This window comes from Hypanus sabinus, chromosome 3 (assembly GCF_030144855.1).
Source record: "Hypanus sabinus isolate sHypSab1 chromosome 3, sHypSab1.hap1, whole genome shotgun sequence".
In the NCBI taxonomy this organism is placed as follows: Eukaryota; Metazoa; Chordata; class Chondrichthyes; order Myliobatiformes; family Dasyatidae; genus Hypanus; species Hypanus sabinus.
In genome coordinates, this window is record NC_082708.1 from 156,676,831 (window position 1) to 156,696,057 (window position 19,227).

At 41.2% G+C, this 19,227-nt stretch overlaps 1 protein-coding gene and 1 long non-coding RNA gene across 6 annotated transcripts in view; one reads left to right on the top strand and one right to left on the bottom strand.

The window, feature by feature from the left end:
* The window catches only part of bmpr1ba (bone morphogenetic protein receptor, type IBa), a 372,535-nt gene that overhangs the window by 208,586 nt on the left and 144,722 nt on the right, over positions 1 to 19,227 (top strand). The window contains exons 1-2 of one of the 4 annotated variants that reach the window (XM_059965429.1): positions 1,633 to 1,650; positions 2,961 to 3,147. The exons of 1 other annotated variant lie outside the window; for it this stretch is intronic. In XM_059965429.1, the coding sequence (XP_059821412.1) occupies positions 3,075 to 3,147 (73 nt within the window). In that variant the 5' untranslated portion in view covers positions 1,633 to 1,650; positions 2,961 to 3,074. Of the gene's footprint in view, positions 1 to 1,632; positions 1,651 to 2,577; positions 3,148 to 19,227 lie in introns of those variants that run through there. 2 more of the 4 variants (XM_059965428.1, XM_059965427.1) reach the window with 2 other exon arrangements.
* Positions 13,972 to 19,227, bottom strand: part of LOC132391799 (uncharacterized) — a 73,399-nt gene continuing 68,143 nt past the window's right edge. Inside the window, exon 4 of one of the 2 annotated variants that reach the window (XR_009511352.1) lies at positions 13,972 to 14,195. This is a non-coding gene — a long non-coding RNA (uncharacterized LOC132391799). The remainder of the gene's footprint in view (positions 14,196 to 19,227) is intronic. The other variant, XR_009511353.1, reaches the window with a different exon arrangement.

Here is a 19,227-nt window from a genome sequence, read left to right on the forward strand (position 1 = left end):
AGGATGGGCTTCATTTGTTCTCAGAGCCTGAACAAACTTGAGGGGCAAATTGGCTTCTATTTCATTCATCTTTTTCACCTTTGTTTGGGGATAGCTGCTGGAAAGACTCATCTTCATTGCATTCTATTGTACAGTATCATTGAAATATTTGTGCAACTTTGTGATCTCCTGGCAGTGTGAGGCTGTGTGAAAGATTAAGAGGGAGCCTTCTGAGTTAAATGCTTGAGCAGACACTGAGTTACAGATGCACAAACACCACAGCAAGAAGGTCGAGGCTTGCTGGCATTGTTTGTTCAGCAAGAACAAATTTGTTTTCCTTTATTTTTCTCTCCCTCCTTTTCCTACACCTTTTCTTTCTCCTTTCCTCCCACACCCTCAACCTATTTGTTTCCCTTTCTCTTTCACTTCCTTCTTACTTTGCTCACTCCCTCCCTTTCTACATTTTCTCTCCCTCCTTCATCCCACCTTCTGTCTTGCTCCTTCTCCTTGCCCCCTCCTTCCCTCCTTTCCGTTTCCCATTCCATCCTGTTTCTCCTCTCCTCTCACTCACTCCCTCCCACTGTGTGCTGTGTGCTGGCACAATTTGCCTCAAGATTGCAGTTGAGAAAGTGATAGGAACATTATTCAAGGAGGGGCTTGTTCTGAACGAAACGTACGTACGTATGTACGTATACACACACACACACACACACACACACACACACACACACACACACACACACACACACACACACACACACACACACACACACACACACACACACACCCTTCTATAAACCTACACTATTTGATGTTGCATTCTCCTTTTTCATGGATAGAAGGGCTCATACGAAAAAAAACATACAGACATAGGCGCGCACACACAAATCAACACATGCTCACACAAAGAAACTAAATCTTCCCACACACATTGCATACACGTGTAAACAAACCAACATACCTTCTTTCCACACACTCCAGCTCTCTTCCCTTGCTCTTTTTCATCCCTATTTCTCTCTCACTCACTCCTTCCCTCATCCCTCATGTCTCCCCTTTCCTTTCTCCCTCTCTGTCTCTAACCTCTTCTTTACACTCACTCCCTCTCTGACTTTCTATCTCTCTCTCTCTGTCACCTCCCCCCCCCCCACTTCTTTCTCTCTCTCTCTCTCTCTCTCTCTCTCTCTCTCTCTCTCTCTCTCTCTCTCTCTCTCTCTCTCATTTGTTTAAAACTCACACTTTCAGCTGCTCTGTGCCCGCTCGGCACCTTGTCACTCATTGCCGCAGTTTGCTTCTCTCTGCTTAACCGTGTTTGTTTTAACTTTCTTTTGTGATTTGGAATTGTTTAAACAGGCAGCCAAAATCTGCTGGTGTTCTGGTGAAGAATAGAGGCATGAAACCAGGGGACATGGACTGTGGGCTGGGGGTGCCGGTGTGGGATTACAAACAACAACAAGGACAGGGTTTAACAAGATTACGGGCAAGCAGTTACTTCAAGTTTATTTTCATTTATAAGAAGAGCAACAAAAACTAGTCCCATAGTGGTCACAGGTGCAGAAATATAAAGTTTAACGAGTTAACTTCTATGGTTTGTGATTGGTCAGCAGAACCTCACAGATGGACTGTTTTAGCAGCAAGATTTTGAAAAGAGATGGAAGACAATGAGCTTCGAGGGTCTGTGACCAGCTTTTTTAGACTTTATTAAAGTGCTCCTCAGACTGAGAGCCGCCCCCTTTCTCTCGTTCTCTTTCCACGCCCTCCCCCACCCACTACCCACCACCCCCCTCACTGAACTGGCCCCGAGTTTAGTGGCAAGGTTTGGCAGGCAACACACTGTGAGGCTGATTGATGGCCTGAACATCTGAGGGGCTTTTTGTCTTCAGCTGCTCACTATGAGGGGCCTTAATGTGTGAATACTTAAATAAGGTCAGACCTTATCACATGTAATCCGTGCCTGAAAGCAAATCAGCAGTGACAGTCCAGCCCCAGCCGCCAGCACAAGTGAGAAAGCACATCATTTGTGCGGCTGCTGCAGGCAAGTCATATAACTTCTCTCTGTTCTTCCCCTCTCTCCTACCCAAATGCTTTCCATCCTTCTCTCACTCCTTTAATGCCCTCACATTTCTGCTTCATTTTCCCAGTTCTTCCTTTTGCTGCCTCACTGTTTCTTTCTACTATCTTTGTCTTCAGTCAGTCTTTTTTATTCTGCACTTTCTCCCTGTCTTATTCCTTCAGTCCTTTTATTTTCTTCTCTCTGTCTCTCTCCCTCTCCCTGACCTCTGTTCACCTCCACTAGTTATTCTGCTCTAAATTATCTTGCACCCTCCTCTTTTTACACTCTCTTTCTCCCAGTAGTCTATTTATCTGCATTAGTATTTCCTCTTCTGAAATTTTCCCCTCTCTTACCTCTGCTTTAGTCTCACTGCCTCCCCGTCTCTATGCCTCCAACCACCCCTTCCTGCTCACTCTCACTCATGTTCCTTTTCCTTCTTTTCCCCTCTCCTCTCATCCCTTTCTCCTGAACCTTTTTTTCATTCTATTGTGTCTGCACATCAACTTGGAAGCATTTTCCAAGCCAAGAGAAGACGTGCTCTGCATTTTGTATGGACTAATCAGAGACCAGGACCTGTTTAGTTGTGGCAGTGATTGACTTTTTCAGTGGGAGTTTTGTACTGCCTCCTAGCTGACCTGGATCCCTTTAGCAGACATGGGCAGGATTGGGGAAATTTGCTATTTTTCAGTACTTTGCTTTTGGAGCCTTTTGCTGGTTGCAACAGTTAATTGGTTTGTGTTTGAGTTAAAAAATGCCATTAGAATACGTTCATCTAGAGTGCATGCTCTCTGTACCACTATGTAGTCCATACACTCCTGTATCTGAAGCTAACTGCCCTATCCAAAGACTTTATCTTGACCTGTCTACTGGGGCCCAATCTTCCAACAGCCAATTTCTAACAATCTTCTCTTCCTCATTTTCATCTCCTCAGGCTTCTGACAGAGTTCCACTCAGCGGCAGTTTAACTGATCAGTGCTCCAGCCCTTCATCAAAGCTAAAGACAGGAAGCAGGCGACACTCCAGAGGGCACCCACATACCAAGGTGATGGTTTGGCTTGCAGATCCACGTTGGCAGGTTCTTGTGTCCCTATTTGTGCTGCTCTCGCTACACAACAGAGGTAAGTGTGCAGTCTAGGCTGCAAGCTACTGGGGTTGGTCAGATGTAATGCCTGTCAGTTTGCTGAAGAGTTAACATTGTGTGTTCAAACTGTGGCAGTCCTGTTAAATGAGACCTATAATAATAATGATCCTTTTTGTGTTGAGCCAGGGGTTGTGTCTTACTATTTTGCTCTGTAGTCCATTCAGGTTCAGAGAATCTGCTCTGACTGAGGGAGCTTCCTGGTTGTTTACAAGGAAGTCTTTAGTTTTGAATTCTTAGCTCAGTTAAGTTATACTTTGTCATTGCTGTTTGTACTTTCTTGTACTTACTGTTCCTCCAAAGCAAATCCAAAAGGAATCCTGTAAGTGATCTTCAGTTTGACCTGGTGCTGATTGCAATTTCTGATTTTCATTAATAGGACACCATATGTGGTTATAGTTAGATGGAATGCAGAGTAATGCAGATAGTCTAAAAAAACCTCCAGTATTAACTCTGTCTGGCCATAGAACCCGTGTGGAAAGTAGAATCTGTTGCGAAGTTGACACAGACGAAATGCTACATTACCCGGATGCAGTAAATTAACCATTAGGGGCTGATTCAAGTGTCTTATAAAATGCTGATTGTATTGGCTTGTGATGTGCTTCTGTCTGATAGTGACTTCTGCCAGTTGGAAGAGAATAATATCTTTCAGATATTGTAGTGTACACGTTGCAGCACAATAGATCGCATTTCATAATAGCGAGTCTCGCTGAATGATGTACCACAGGCTGTGATTATATCGCGTTCACTTTCAGTGCAAGTGGCAAGTGGGATGGTAGGCTGCGAACAGTAGGAGAGTGTAGCTGTACTTTGGCCTCTGGATTTTGCTGAATTCAACACTGCTTGTATTTTCCAGTGTAGACTATGTGATTAGCTTGTAAATACGGGTGTATATGGCATGCAAGGTGATTGCAACCACTTGAATAATATAGTTTATGCTTGACAAAACAATTAAACTTTAATCCCACACGACAAAGGAGCAAATTGGTGTGATTTTACTGTGTAGATACAGTATAAAACAACAGTGTTACATTTAAGCGGGATCCTGTTGGGCAGTTGTATCAGGAGCAGCAGAGTGTTTCACTATGATGCCTCCTTCACAACTGACACTGAGTTGTTTTGTGTCCTATTGTCTATTCCGGGTAACCACAGCTGCACCCAAGAGAACTTCTAATACTCCTCTTCTCCCTCCTCTTATGCAGATAAAGGTCAGAGTTGTGGAGTTTTGGAGGATCTAAAGAAGCCTTTTGGCCCACAGTATCTATGCTGATTAGCGAATACCCACCCATACTAGTCACATTTACCAGCGCTTGGCCCATAGCATACTATTTTGAGGTGATTCAAGTGCCTGTCCAGATAATTCTTAAATGCTGTGAGAGTACCTGCCTCAATGCCTCACATTTAGTACGTTCCAGATTTCAAGAAATTCTTCCTCGAGTCCCTTCCAAACTTCTCAATCATCATTTTAATCTTTGTCTTCTAGTCTTCTTGTCTTCTAGATCTCTACTATGGGAGATAGAAAAGGCATGTAAAAAGGGCAATGTTGTAATAGTCATGGGGGATTTCAATATGCAGGTAGATTGGGAAAGTTAGTTTGGAGCTCAGTAGAGGGAATATTTAGAGTGACTACGAAATGGCCTTTTGGAGCAGTTTATGGTTGAGCCCACTAAAGGAATGACAATTCTGGATTGGGTATTATCTAATGACCCAGATTTGATTAGGGAACTTAAGGTAAAGGAACCCATAGGAGACAGTGATCATAATATGATAGAGTTCACCCTGCAGTTTGAGAAGGTGAAGCTAAGACTGGATATATCAGTATTACACTGGAGTAAGGATAATTCGAGAGACATGAGGGAAGAGCTGGCCAAAGTTGATTGGTAGAGAACACTAACGTTGATGATGGCAGAACCGCAATGGCGGGAGTATCTGGGAACAATCCAGAAGGTGCAGAAAAAATACATCCCAAAGATGAAGATGTATTCTAAAGGGAGAATGAGATAACCATAGTTGACAAGGGACGTCAAAGACAGTGTAAAATCAAAAGAGAGGACATATAATATAGCAACAATAAGTGGGAAGGTAGAGTTTTGGGAAGCATTTAACAGAAGGCAACTAAAAAATAGAGAAAAGATGAATTAAGCTAGGCAATAGTATAGAAGAGGGTACAAAAGTATCATTGCAGATTTACCAGTAGAGGGGTCTTTACAGTCACTGATCCATTGGTAAACTGGCGAGGAAATAGCAGATGAAATTTAAACCTGATAAGTATGAGGTGAAGCATTTTGGGGATCAAATAAGGGTAGGTGATTAACCATGAATGGTACAGTCCTAGAGAGTACTAAGGAGGAAAGAGATTCTTGTCTACATGTCCATCCCCCTTCTGGTCTCATCTGCTCCAAGGAACACAAACACACTCACTCCTCACAAGTGAAACACTCTACCTCCTGCAGCATCTTTGTAAATCCCATCTTCACCCTCTTGAGTACAATCAATCCTTCCCATAGTAGAGTGACTAGAAATGCAGACAGTACTCCTGCTGCAGCCAAACGTTTGTTTTATAAATTTGTCTGCTCTTATGATCTGTACCTTGACTAATGAAGGTAGACATACTTAACCACCGTATCTACCTATGCTAACACGTTCAGGGATCTTTGGACATGTAGACCAGGGTCTCTTTGTTCTTCACTGCACTCTAGGGCTGTACTATTCATGGTTAATCATCTACACTTATTTGACGCCCAAAATGCTTTACCTCATATTTATCAGAATAAAATTCTTTCTGTTCTTTCCTCACCAGTTTACCAACGGATCAGTAGTTGTTTAACATCAGTGCTAGGGAACGGTGCATGTGAAAACGTTCCCCCTCAGTATGAACACCACCACTAACTTTTGTACCATCTTCATACTTACCATTCATACCACTTACAGGTACATTCACATCTAAGTTATTAATGTATTCAACAAAAAGCAAGGGTCCCAACACCGCTGGTCACATGCCTCTAATCACAAAATAACCCTCTACCATCTCACCTTCTGCTTCTTGTTACCAGCCAATTTTGGATCCAATTTGGACCAACCTCTCATAATTCTGTATACCATCATCAAAGGCTTAACTGAAGTTTGTGTACTCCTGTAAGTCATATCAACCACAATGTCTTAATCAATATATTTAGAAATTACTCCAAAGAACTCAATTAAGATAGTCAGGCATGCTCTCCCACGAATAAATCCATGCTGATTATCCACAATCAATCACTGTTTTTCCAAATATAGGTTTATTATGTCCCTTGTAAATCTTTCCAATAATTCCCCTACCACCGATGTTATACTAACTGGCCTATAATTATCTGGATTATCCCTGCTGCTTTTCTTGAACACAGATACCACACTTGCTGTCTTCCAGTTATCAGATATCTAACTTTTAGTTAGTTTAAAGTTAAAAGTTAAAAATGGTTTGGGTTTGTCTATGATGAACCTAAATTTTAATTCAAATGTTTAGTTAAAGGATTCTGAACTATGCCTTTTGCAAATGTAGAGGGGATAAAGTGTCTACATTCTTCTTGTGACCTTGTCGAAGTTGTCCTCTTACAGGGACAGGCAGAGGTTAAATTGATGGATGAGCTACCCGCTAAATATCTGTATTCATTTTAACAAAAGCTGATGATTGTTTTCAGACACTGCTGAGAATTTTTTTTAACCATTTTTTTAAAAAAGGGCTGGTTCTTTATTTTTGTGAGTATTTAGTCTAGGATTTTCATTGAAAGTGTAGAGTTTGGCATTATCTGGTGTAAAGAGGTTTGTATTGTATCTCAGAGTTACTGCAAACTGAAAGCAAGGAAGCAGGAAAAATGTAAACATCTCTCCGCTGGGAAATCTGCAGTGATGTCTGTTGGAATGTCTTTCAAGCACAGTTGTAGTGTATTGTTACTTTCCTGTGCTGTTTGCTGTCATCGTGTTAAAATGGCTGCATGTTTAGATGAATGGTCTCTTTTGATAGGAGAACTCTTGCCTCATGATCAGAAAGTTGGAGTTTAACATTAAAAGGGAGGCAGATGCTCCAGAGCAGCACTGCAGGGGTGTTGCTCTGTTGTAGGTACATTCATTTACAGGTGATATTCGTTCTCAGTGGGGTGTAAAACAAACAGTATTTTGATTAGTGGAAACACTTCTTGCATTCTGTGAAGTATTTACAGATTATCCAGACATTACTACATTGGTGGTAGAAACAGATACAGTAACGATGCTTAAGAGGCATTTAGATAGGCAGATGAACAGGCTAAGAATAAAGGGATATCAACCACGAGTCGGCAGATAGGATAAGTTAGCAACGTAGCACTGGAGGAACTCTGCATCATCTACAAAGGGCAATGGACATTTGACATTTTGAGTTGAGATCCATCATCTGGACCTGGTCTGATTGAAGGGTGTCAACCCAAAATGTGTATTGCTTCAGATTCAAGCATCTGCAGTGTCTTGTGTCTCCAGGTAGGACTGTAATTAGATTTGCATCATAGCTGGCATGGATACAGTGGGCCGAAGGGCCTGTTTGTGTGCTGTATAATTGTATAACCCATGCTGTATTATGGTATATACTATAATGTTTGTGGAAGCTTGCCATCCTTAAACTAGTTTCTCACGATAGAGCAACCATGATTTGAATATACCTCGTTAGCTGTACTGCACAAACAGAAAGGTATAAAAGAAATGTGTATCTTTTACCATTCACTCATTAATAGTTTTAATTTTAAAATATTTGTGTCTCCCAGCTGAGGAATTCTTAGAGACATCAGCCTGCAAAGCACGACTACTGCTCAAAATATTTAAAACATGGAACAGGATTAGATGATTGGTTTGTAACTGGTATTTAACCTTCAACCTCAGGTAGTTAGCATGGTGGCAAAACACTCTCAGAAGCTGCACTGGGAATTTTCAATGATGTATTTGCAGGTTGTCGAAGTAAGGTCAATGGTTGTAGATTTTACCAAGCTTGTTTCATTGAAAGATTTGAAGTTAAAGTTTTGTTCCGTGCCAGAGCTGGTGCAGTTTTGTCTTTGTCTTGTATCTGTACGTGGCCTTGCACCTGCTTTGCAGTGAATGGAGTATTGCTACTTTAAACTCTTCTACAAGACATCCTTGTAATGATATTAAAGGGAAGCTAGGAAATGACATAGGGCAGCTGTGGAATTTAAATTCAGTTAATAATCTTGAATTTGCAGAAAACATCTAGTCTTAGTAATGCTGATATTGTAAAAAGAAAGCCATCTGGTTCACTAATGTCATTCAGGAAATCCGCTGTCTTTATCTGAATTGCCCTTTTTGTGACTCCAGACCCACTCCATATGTTTGACTCGTAACTACCCTATAAAATAAGCCAGCAGATCACTTAATTGTATAGGTTCCAGCGACTCTCCAGAAACCTGAGCCCAAATTCATGCTAGAATTTCTTGAGGGGTTCTGAACGAACAGTAGACAATAAAGATTAGCTTTATTTGTCACATGTACATCAAAATATACAGTGAAATTGATCATCTGTGTCAATGACCAACACAGTCTGATGATGTGCTGGAGTCTGTGTCGGCCCACAAGTGTCCCCAGACTTTTGGCATCAAAATGGCAACCATACATGTGTGGAATGTGGGAGTAAACCAGAGCACGTGGAGGAAACCCATGCGATCATGGGGAGAACATTCAAACTCCTTACAGAGTGCAGTGGGAATTGAATCCTGATTACTGATCGCTGACACTGTAAAGCGTTGTGCTAACCACTGTACAGCCATGCACTGGTGTAGCGTTATTGAGAAAATATTCAGCCCCTGTTGTCATTACCCAGCAAAACAGGGATAACCCAGAGAGTGGCAAAGCAAAGGAACTTCCCTCTTCTTGCTGGGTTTTGAGCAAAGGCAAAAAAAATACGTGGGAGGTATGACTGACATAATTGTGACAGGGTAGAAATAGGGGTGACTGGATCATTAAACAGGTGATATGGGATGCAAAGTAATAAAGCAAGAGGTAAATGCTAATGTGAGTGGTGAATATTGGTATTTCCTGCTCCATCACAGAAACAACCATCAGCATTTATTGTTTCTTCCTACTTGATGTTTTTTTGTGTGTGACAGTCTGGTGGTATTATAGTTACTGACCCTTTGTGGGGGGGGGGGGGGGGAGTTTGTAAATTTTAATTTGAACTCATGTTTGTGGCTCACTGGTTCAGAACTCAGTTTGCTTGCCTGGTAATTTATCATCTGCAGCCTGAATCTGACAGGAGTGGTACCCAGTGAGGTGCAATTCTCACCGGTAATTACTTACTACCTGCTCAACATGATCAATATTTTACTAACGTTCAGGATGCTCCTTTGCTATTGTATCCTCCTGTTAGTCACTGTTTCAAAGTTAATATGTTAATATAATCTACACTCTGGAAGACATCGTCTTACAATTTGCTTACATGCTTTTTAATCAGTGAATTGAAATACGAGCATCTTAAATATCAAATAAATGTTTAATTTAACACAATGCACAATCCAATGAGATAAAATGTTGCTTTGTGTACAGTTTCAGACATTTGTGTTCTGGCTAATATTTAATAGCGTGGCCAACTAAATTCCGGTGAGCAAAATTAAAGGCAGGTTAACCGTTAACATTTCGTGAAAAGAAGAGAAATTACCTTAGACAGGTATGGACTGACCTAGTCAGATGCAGGTGACCCATTAGGTAGGTGTCCAATACAGTTCATTTCAATCCAGTGTATTCAAGCTGTCAATTAGTGTCCTACCATCAGCTGTTAAGATTTCCTCATTGAAAAACATTCGCAGATAATTAGATGTTGAAATAATCTTCTCTTGATTTTATTGAACATTCATACATTTCTGGAAAATGTCCAGGACCTGTATATCAAGCAGCAGTTCAGCCTGTTTCCAGATTTGATAATTTTTCTAAGGAATTATTTTCATTGGGATTGGATATTATTTTTATCCAGTGGTTCCAAAATGGATCATTAAGTGGGCCATTTCAATTAAAAAAAAAGAAAGATTTGTCCTTCAAGGCTTCCCGGGTCCTTATGATCAGTGAAATTCTTCTTGCAGTCACAGACATAGCAACAGAAGTTGAGCAGTCAACTTCTACACAACTGCAGTGGCACAAAATAAAAACCAGATTAGTTTGTAGAAATGCGGAAATACAGAAAAATTAAGCAGGAGCAGCACACAAACTGCTGGAGTAATTCTGGGTCAGGCAGTGCCTCTCGAGGGAAACAGATGGTCCACATTTCACATCAAGACCCTTGTCCATTTCCATCCATAGATACTGCTAGACTCGCTGTCTCCTGCAGCAGTTTATTTTTGTTCCAGATTTCAGCATCTGCAGTCTCTTGTGCTGCTAAAAGGCCATTCATCTCCTCGAGGTTGCTCCACCATTCAATACTACCACCTATCTCAATTTCACATTCCTATTCTCTCACCAAATCCCTTGATATCTTTTGTGCCTAGAACTTCTATGTATCCATTATTGGAATGTTGATTGAAGGATAATGAGTGTCCGGGACTGTGAGTAAAATAATCCTGCTTTTCCTTACTACAATGGTGAAGAATCACTTACATCTACTTGGGAGAGCAGATGGTGTCTTGAATTAGATGTACAGGTAGTCAGGGTGAAATTTTGGAGTTAAACTCCTGCCGAACTCTCCCCAGGTTGTAATGAAAAGTATTTTGTGAGCTTGCAGAAGAAGGAAAAAAACACTGTTATTGTATTATATATAACATGGACACAGTTCAGCATTTCACAGAAACCAGCCTCCCCTCCATGGACTCTATCAGTGCCTCAGTAAAGCAGCCATCATAACCAAAGATCTCGGCCATTGTAGACAATTTCTCTTCTCCCCCTCCTGTCAGGCACAAGGTACAAACGTTTGAAAGCTTGAACAGCCAGGCTCAAGGACGGTTTCTGTGCCGTTGTTCTAAGACTATTGAATGGTCCCCAGTACGATATGATAGATTTTTACCTTCACAATCTAACTCATCATGACCTTGCACCTACAAAATGTCCACACTGCATTTTTTCTGTAACTGTAACACTATTCTGCACCCTGATGTTGCTTCTCCCTTGTACTCCTTCAGTGCATGGATGTAATGAAATGACCTGAATGGCTGACATGAAAGCAGAGTAAACCAACGTTGGCTTCCAGCACAAACTTCACCCACATTTCAGTGCAGGGAAACCTGCTCAGATTTTTCTCCATTAAATTCTGCTAGTTACGATAGTTCAGAATGGCATGAATATACACTTAGCATACAGAATCAGATTTATTATCATTAATATATTTGTATGCGATGAGATTTGTTGTTGTGTTGTAGCAGTACAGTGCAAGACAAAAATGACCATAAGTGGCAAAATAAAGTACAAAGTGGAATAGTAATGTGGTATTCATGGGTTCCTTGACCATTCATCCTGATGGTAATGGGAAAAGAGATGTTCCTAAAATGCCAAGTACACACCTTCATGCTCCTGTACCTCTTCCGTGATGTTAATAATGAGAAAAGAGAATGCCCTGGATGGTGAGTCCCTTAAATGATCTTCTTGAGATCTTGAGGCACTTCTTCTTCTTGAGGCACTGGCATTTGAAGATGACCTGGATAGTGAGATGTTGTGCCCATGATGGAGCTGGCTGAGTCTATAATATAATCACACATTGGAAATCCCAGACCAGGCTGTGATGCAACCAATCAGCTTTGTTCTTCACCATACGTCTGTTGAAATTTGCAAGGGTCTCTGGAGACATACCAAATCTCAAACTCTTAGTGAAGTATAGCCACTGGTGTGCCTTCTTTGTGATTGCATCAATGTGTTGGACTCAGGAGAGATCATCTGAGATGTTGATTCTCAGGAAGTTAAGGCTGCTCACCCTTTCCTTCACTGACCCCTAAATGAGGACTGATATCTGTTCTCCTAATCTCGTGTTGCTGAAGTCCACAATCAATTTGTTAGTCTTGCTGACGAGTGCAAGGTTGTTATTGCGACACCACTCAACCAGCTGATCTGTCTTGCTCCTGTACACCTCCTGGTCATCATCTGAGATTCTGTCAGCAACTGTGGTGTCATCAGTGAATTTATAGGTGGTGCTTGAGTTCTGCTTAGCCACCTGATTAGGTGTGTAGATAGAGCAGAGCATTAGGCTAAGCGCGCATTCTTATGGTGTGACTGTGTTGACAGTCAAGAAGACATGGTTTTACTGATCGGGGCTGACTGTGGTCTCCTTATGAGGAAGTCAAGGATTTAGTTGCAGATGGAAATATGGAAATTCAGACTCGTCTGCTGTCAGCTTGATGAATCCCATCATAATGTTATTTAATGTAAGTTATGACACTTAATCCCTTCTCCCTTCACCACCATCCTTGACAGCATATTCAGGTATCCACCAATCTCTGTGTAAACAACCTGCCCCTTTTACACTCTCATACTCTAATATTAGACATTTTGACCCAGGGAAAAGATAGCCTGCTGTCTTATATACTCACATAATTTTATATTTGTATAAACTTCTTTTAGGTGTCCCTTCATCCTCCATCATTCCAGAGAAAACATCCCAGGTTTGTCCAATCTTTCCTCATGATACACGCATTGAAATCCAGGTAGCATCCTGGTCAAACTGTTCTGCACCCTCTCCATCGCCTCCACATTCTTCCAATAATGAGATGACCACAACCGAATGCAGCCATATCAGAGTTTTTAAAGTTGCAACATAACTTCCTGACTCTTAAATTTAGTGCCTCAAACAATAAAGGCTAGAATCCTCTATTCTTCTATACCACCCCATGAACTTGTGCAGCCATTTTTAGGGATTCCGAGATCCCTCTGTACATCAATACTGTTAAGGGTCCTACTGCTAATTGTGTACTTCCCTTTTACATTTGAGATTCTAATGTCGTGCACTTCACACTTGCATGCGTTACACTTCATCTTACATTCCTTCTCGATATCTGCAACTGATCTATATCCCACTGTAAGGCATTTCAATATGATTTCCATCCAATGGGATAATCCAAAATGGAGCTATATAGCAACTGCTTCACCCAGAACATTCAGGAAAGTTGTGAACACTGCCCAGTCTATCACACAAACCAGTGTACTTTCTATTAACTCTGTCTGCTTTTTGCTGTCTCAGGAAAGCAGTCAGCATAATCAAACATCCCTCCACCCTGGTCTTTCTCTTTTCTCTTTTCCTGCCTTCCACTGGGCAAAAGATACAAAAGCTTGAGAAGACTTACCACCAGGCTCAAGGACAGCTTCTATCTTGTTGTAAGCAAAGCTCTCATATCCTAAAAGATGAACTCCGGAACTCTCGTCATGGGCCTGCACTTTATTTGACTACCTGCATTGCACTTTCACTATAATTGGAACAGTATAATCTGTTTTCATATTTATTGTCTCAATGTACATATGTATGGCATGATCTGTCCGGATAGCATGCAAAACTAAGCTTTTCACTGTATCTCTGTACATGTGACAATAATAAATCTATGCCAATAAACCTGTTCACATGCATTACCACCACAGGTATCAGATCAGTGTTTGTGATGAGCATCAGCTATAATATTTCAAAGCATTTGAGATGCTCTGTTCCAAACATCACATCTGTTTTTCTTTCATGTCTTCCTATCATATGATAGTGTGACCCTTGAGAAAACTTTGTGTGGTAGCTACTGAAAGGATGGTTAATAGGTAAGTTAACCCTTGCTTAGATGTGGGAACCATGGCAAGTGTACAGTAATCCACGGCAGCTCCAGTGTCTCCTGTATCATTGTGAGCGTATAGTCTGCGGAAGGATGTTTATAGCAATAGTTCAAAACTCAGCTGCACACTAATTGCATTCTCTTCCATTGAACATTTGTAAATTCCCTTCCTGGTTTGGAAACTTAAAAGCAATAAAAATAAATTGGTCAGCCTTGTCATTGGAATTCTGAAGAGTAAAGAACAACAGATCTGAGTAACGACAGGAGTCTGCTGGGAAGTACTCAGTAGGTCGAGTAGCATCTGTGGAGAGAGAAAAAGAGTTAATGTTTCAGTTGATGAACTTTCATCGGATGTGTGAATATTAGAAAGTTAGTAATTTTTTTTGGGTGCTACCAAACTAGTTAAACAATTTAAAAGCTGCAAAAAATATTTTTGGAGGCTTGATATTCATCTTTTAAAATGGCATGCGATGGAGTGGCACCTCTTAAGTTAGCAACAATAGCAAGGGAGGAGATCGCTGGGGCCCTGAAAGAAACTTGTAAACTTTGACTGGTCACAGGTGAGATACAAAATGACTGGAGGATGGTGAGAGAGCTGCCCCAATTTAAGAAGGCAGCAGGGATAAGCCAGGTAATTACAGGGTTGTGAGTTTCAGCCAGTGGTTAGTAGTTCTAAGGGATAGAATTAATTGGCCCTTGGAAAGGCATGGACTTTTATCGGGTATAGTCAGTATGCTCTGTCAAGAGGAGATACTATCTGATTAATTTGATTAAATATTTCAAAGAGGTTGCTCAGTATGGTGATAAGTTTTGTCAAAGTTGAAGTTGAATTTATTGTTATCAGCACAGTTCCATGTATTCACAGGTGCAATGAAACACCTCAGGCTCAGAGCATTGTATAAGCAGAATTCACAAGGAAAACATAAGCTGGACATAAATTATGCACTATTTTACGAGAAAGAACATAATTAGAATTTTTTCAGACATCCACTGTAGTGCAAAGTAGTTAAAGTGGTTATGGTGCGCAATAGTTTATTTCTTGTTTTTTGCTCTGCAAGAAGAGATGCTCAGATATTCTTACCCAGTCAACAGCTCCAGACACATTGTGTGGAATTCTGTACTCCTTCCAAAATGCAGTTAGGTCGATGCTGTTGAAGACTATTGAATGGGAATGAATTTCCTAGCAATTATTACTTGAACAAACCATTTCAACAATTAGGTTAAACTGTTCCTTTTTTGCGTTTTGCTGGGTAATTGGATGGTATGAACAGTTTGCTTTTTAGCCAGACTTTTAATTTCAAAGTGGCACTTACTTTTATTTCAAAAATAAAACTTTTCTTTCCAAATTAAAAAAAATCAAAAGCTTTCTTTGCCTTCATAGTGTCATTCATTCAATAGTTTCATATAGACTTGACTGTGTATACATTTCACAGGGTAATTGACTAATTGGTTTATTATTGTCATATGTACGCCAGTACAGTGTTTGCAAGACATTCAGGCAGATCATTCCATACATAAGTATATTGAGGTAATACAGAAGGAAGAAAAAAATCAGAATGTACAATATAGTATTACAGTCACAGAGAAAGTGCAGTTCAGATAGACCAAGTACATGGGCCACAACAAGATAGACGAAGACATTAAGAATTTATCTTCATTATGTAAGCGATTTGTATAAGAGTCATATAGCAGTGGAATAGAAGCAATCCTTGAGCCTGTGGTGCATGTCCTCAGGCTTTCTTATCTTCAGCCAGATTGGTTGGGAGAAGGGCGGGGGATGTGGGAAGTAAAGAGAACGATGTACATTCTATGTACAAAGTACCACTGCCACTCATATGTCCTCTTTGCATGATACAAACATCAAATGTTTGAGAGACGTTTACACAGGATTCGGCTCTGAAATGTCTAGTGGAGGCAGGACCCTAGACTGCAGTCTCTCCCTACAAAGCCACCAAGCTTCTTGTGCATCCCTTAGGTAGAAGTTGTTGGGTGCTTGATTGGTCAGTAGTTTGAGGGTTGTATGGAGAAGGCAGGAGAACAAGATTTAAAAAAATCAGTCATGATTGAATAGCAAAGCCGACCAGGTGGGCTGAATGGCCTAATTTGTTCCTCAATCTTATGGACTCATAGTCTTAAGCACAGACTTCTGCAGCATTCTCTTATGGACATCAAACCGACATTTAATCATTTATTTCAGGGTGAATTAGAAATGATGGGGTAAAAACAGGAATGGCCAAGTTTGTCTGTCACACCATTATGTATGGTTGTGGTTTACTAGTGATCTGACTCCTTTTAGTCACCTTAGCTCTGAATCTCTTCATACTAAGGACTAAAAGAAACTTTAGATTTAGAAAGTCGGCTGGTCTGGACTGATTCCAATTCACCGCAGAGAATTCTAAATTTCTACCACCCTCTATGCAGAGAAATGCTTTCTCATAACACTGTCTCATTCACCCGCCCCCCCCCCCCAATACTTTGTTTGGGGCGTGAATTGTTTAAGTTTCCATCTCCTACTTAGAGTGGTGAATGTGCATTCATTGAAACAAAACTCCTGGTCACAGGCTGCCGGAATGAGTAATGGAAACAATAAATGAGATTTATTTAAAGGTTGCATTGAATTATACTCATTTTCCTAAAGTTAATTTTTGCGGTCCAGCATTAGTCTGCACAATATTTTTTTGAAATTGTCAACTAAAAGATAAACTTCTAGAGGAACTCGGCAGGCCTGGCTGCATCTATGGAAGAGTTTCAGGTTGAGACCCTTCTTCAGGACTGGAAAGGAAGGGGATAAGTGGGGGGAAGGAAAGAAGAAATACAAGGTGGCAGGTGACCGGGAGAGGGGGCGGGGCTGAAGTAAAGAGCTGGGGATTTGATTGGTGAAAGATAAAGGGTTGGAGGAGGGAGCATCTGATAGGAGACCATGGAAGAAGGGGGGGGGGGAGCACCAGATGGAGGTGATGGGCAAGTGAGGAGATGAGGTGAGAGAGGGAAACAAGAATGAGGAATAGCGAAGGGGTGGAGGGGCAGTTACTGGAAGTTCGAGAAATTGATGTTCATGCCGTTCGGTTAGAAGCTACACATAAGATGTTGCTCCTCCAAACTGAGTGTGGCCTCTGAGTGGCAGTAGAGGTGGCCCTGGACTGACATGTTGGAATGGGAAGGAGAAGTGGAATTGAATTGTGTGGCCACAGGGAGATCCCACTGCCCATCAGCTGCCTGTGACGCTCCTCTCCTTTCTTTTCTTCCATGGTCTTCTATCCTCTGTGATCAGATTCCCCCTCCAGCCCTTTATCTCTTACACCAATCAGCTTCCCAGCTCTTAACTTCACCCCCTCCCCTCTGTCAGTTTCACTTACCATCTGCCGCCTTGTACCTCTTCCTCTCCTGCCCCTGCCTTTTTACTCTGATTTCTCTCCTTTCTTTCAGGCCTGAAGAAGGGTCTTGGCCTGAAACGTTGCCTGTTCCCCCTTTTCCATAGATGCTGCCTGGCCTCCCGAGTTCCTCCAGTATTCTGTGTGTTGCCCTGGCTCTCCAACATCTGCAGACTTGCTTGTGATTGTAAAAGACAAACCTGCCAGTTGCTTTAAGGTCCTGATTATAACATTATAGGAAATTCTGAGCTATTACTTTTGGATAATGCTGATTTTCTTTTAATCAGTGGGATATAAACATTACCCTAAGGGCAGTATTGAATGACCATCTTTTATTGCTTTGAAACTATCTGGAGCAGGTGCTGGCCAAGGCTGATCCAATCTTGGCCTCAACTCTTCACCTCATTCTCTTCACACCCTTTGATAGCCCCATGGTTCAAATTTTGAATTGGAATTGGAATAGATTTATTATTGTCACATGTACAGAAGTACAGTGAAAAGCTTGTCTTGCATACTGTTCATATGGTTCAAACAATTACACACTGCCTTGAGGCAGTACATGGTAAAACAATAAAAGAATGCAGAATAAAGTATAACTCCTATAGCGAAAGTGCCGTGCAGTCAGACAATAAGGTACAATGTCATGATGAGGTAGATTGTGAGATCAGGAGTCCATACTTATCATACTAGTCAACTATTCAATAGACTTAGGAGCTATCTTGGTGGTATGTGCTTTCAAGCTTTTGTATCTTCTATCTGATAGCTGACGGGAAGAGAGAAAGTGTCCAGGGTGAATGGGATCCTTGATTGTGCTGGATACTTTATTGAGGCAGTGAAAAGTCCAGACAGAATCCCTGGAGGGGAGGCTGGTTTCTTTGATGTGCTGAGCTGCATCCACAACTCTCTGCAGTTCCTGCAGTCGTGGGCAGTGCAGATGCCATACCAAGCCATGGTGCACCCAGATAGGTGCTTTCTCAAGTGCATTAATAAAAGCTGGTGAGGATTGTCGGGGGCCAGCCAAATTTCTTTAGCCTCCTGAGGAAGTAGAGGTATTAGTGAACTTCCTTATCAAACTCCAGCTTGAATATATTGAATGATTCCAAGTCCGCAGATCTCTGGGATGAAAAATTCCAAATATTCAAGACCCTCTGAGAGAAATAACTTCTCCTCATCTCTGTATTAAGTGAGCAATTCATATTCCGAAACTGTTCCTATTGGTTCTGGATATCGTCGCCAAAGGAAGTTTCTTAGCACCCAGACTACCAGTTGCCCTTAGAAGTGAATTAGACAACACTGGATAGGCCACTTGGCCCATGATATTGAAACAAAGTTATTCACTGTACCTCAGTGCATGTGATAATAACTAATTTATGAATTTATATTCCTGTCTTGGGATGAAAGATATAGAAACGGGGGAGCCACTTGGCCCTTCCAACCTGTTCTGCAGTCTGAATAAATATTATTAAGCTGCATCATGGCTTCCTTACTCTTATAGTCATCAGCCCTACCAATGAAAGCAGCAATACCATACCATTCCTCTTCTTTATCATGTTATCCATTTATGTAGCCATTTTCAGTGAACTATGGTCTAGGGCCCAGAGATCCCGCAGTGCTGAGTTACACAGCGAGGAATCAAGATGCACGATCCAAACCAAATGGGCAGTATTCTCATCTACTTCGATAAGATTACTTAAAACTCTTCTATAATCCATTGAGTATTGCTCTAACCTGCTCAACTATTTTTCTATCAAAATCCCTTCATCCTGGGAATTAGCTGAGCGAATCTTCTCTCCAATGTCTCCAATGCAAGTACACCCTTTAATAGTTACTAAAACTAGGCACAATTCTTCAGGTGTGGTCTCACTTGCACGCTGCAATGTTAACATGAACACATTTCTTACATTTGCAATACAATGTTCCATTTGCCTTCCTAGTTGCTTGCAGTTCCTGTATCCCAACTGC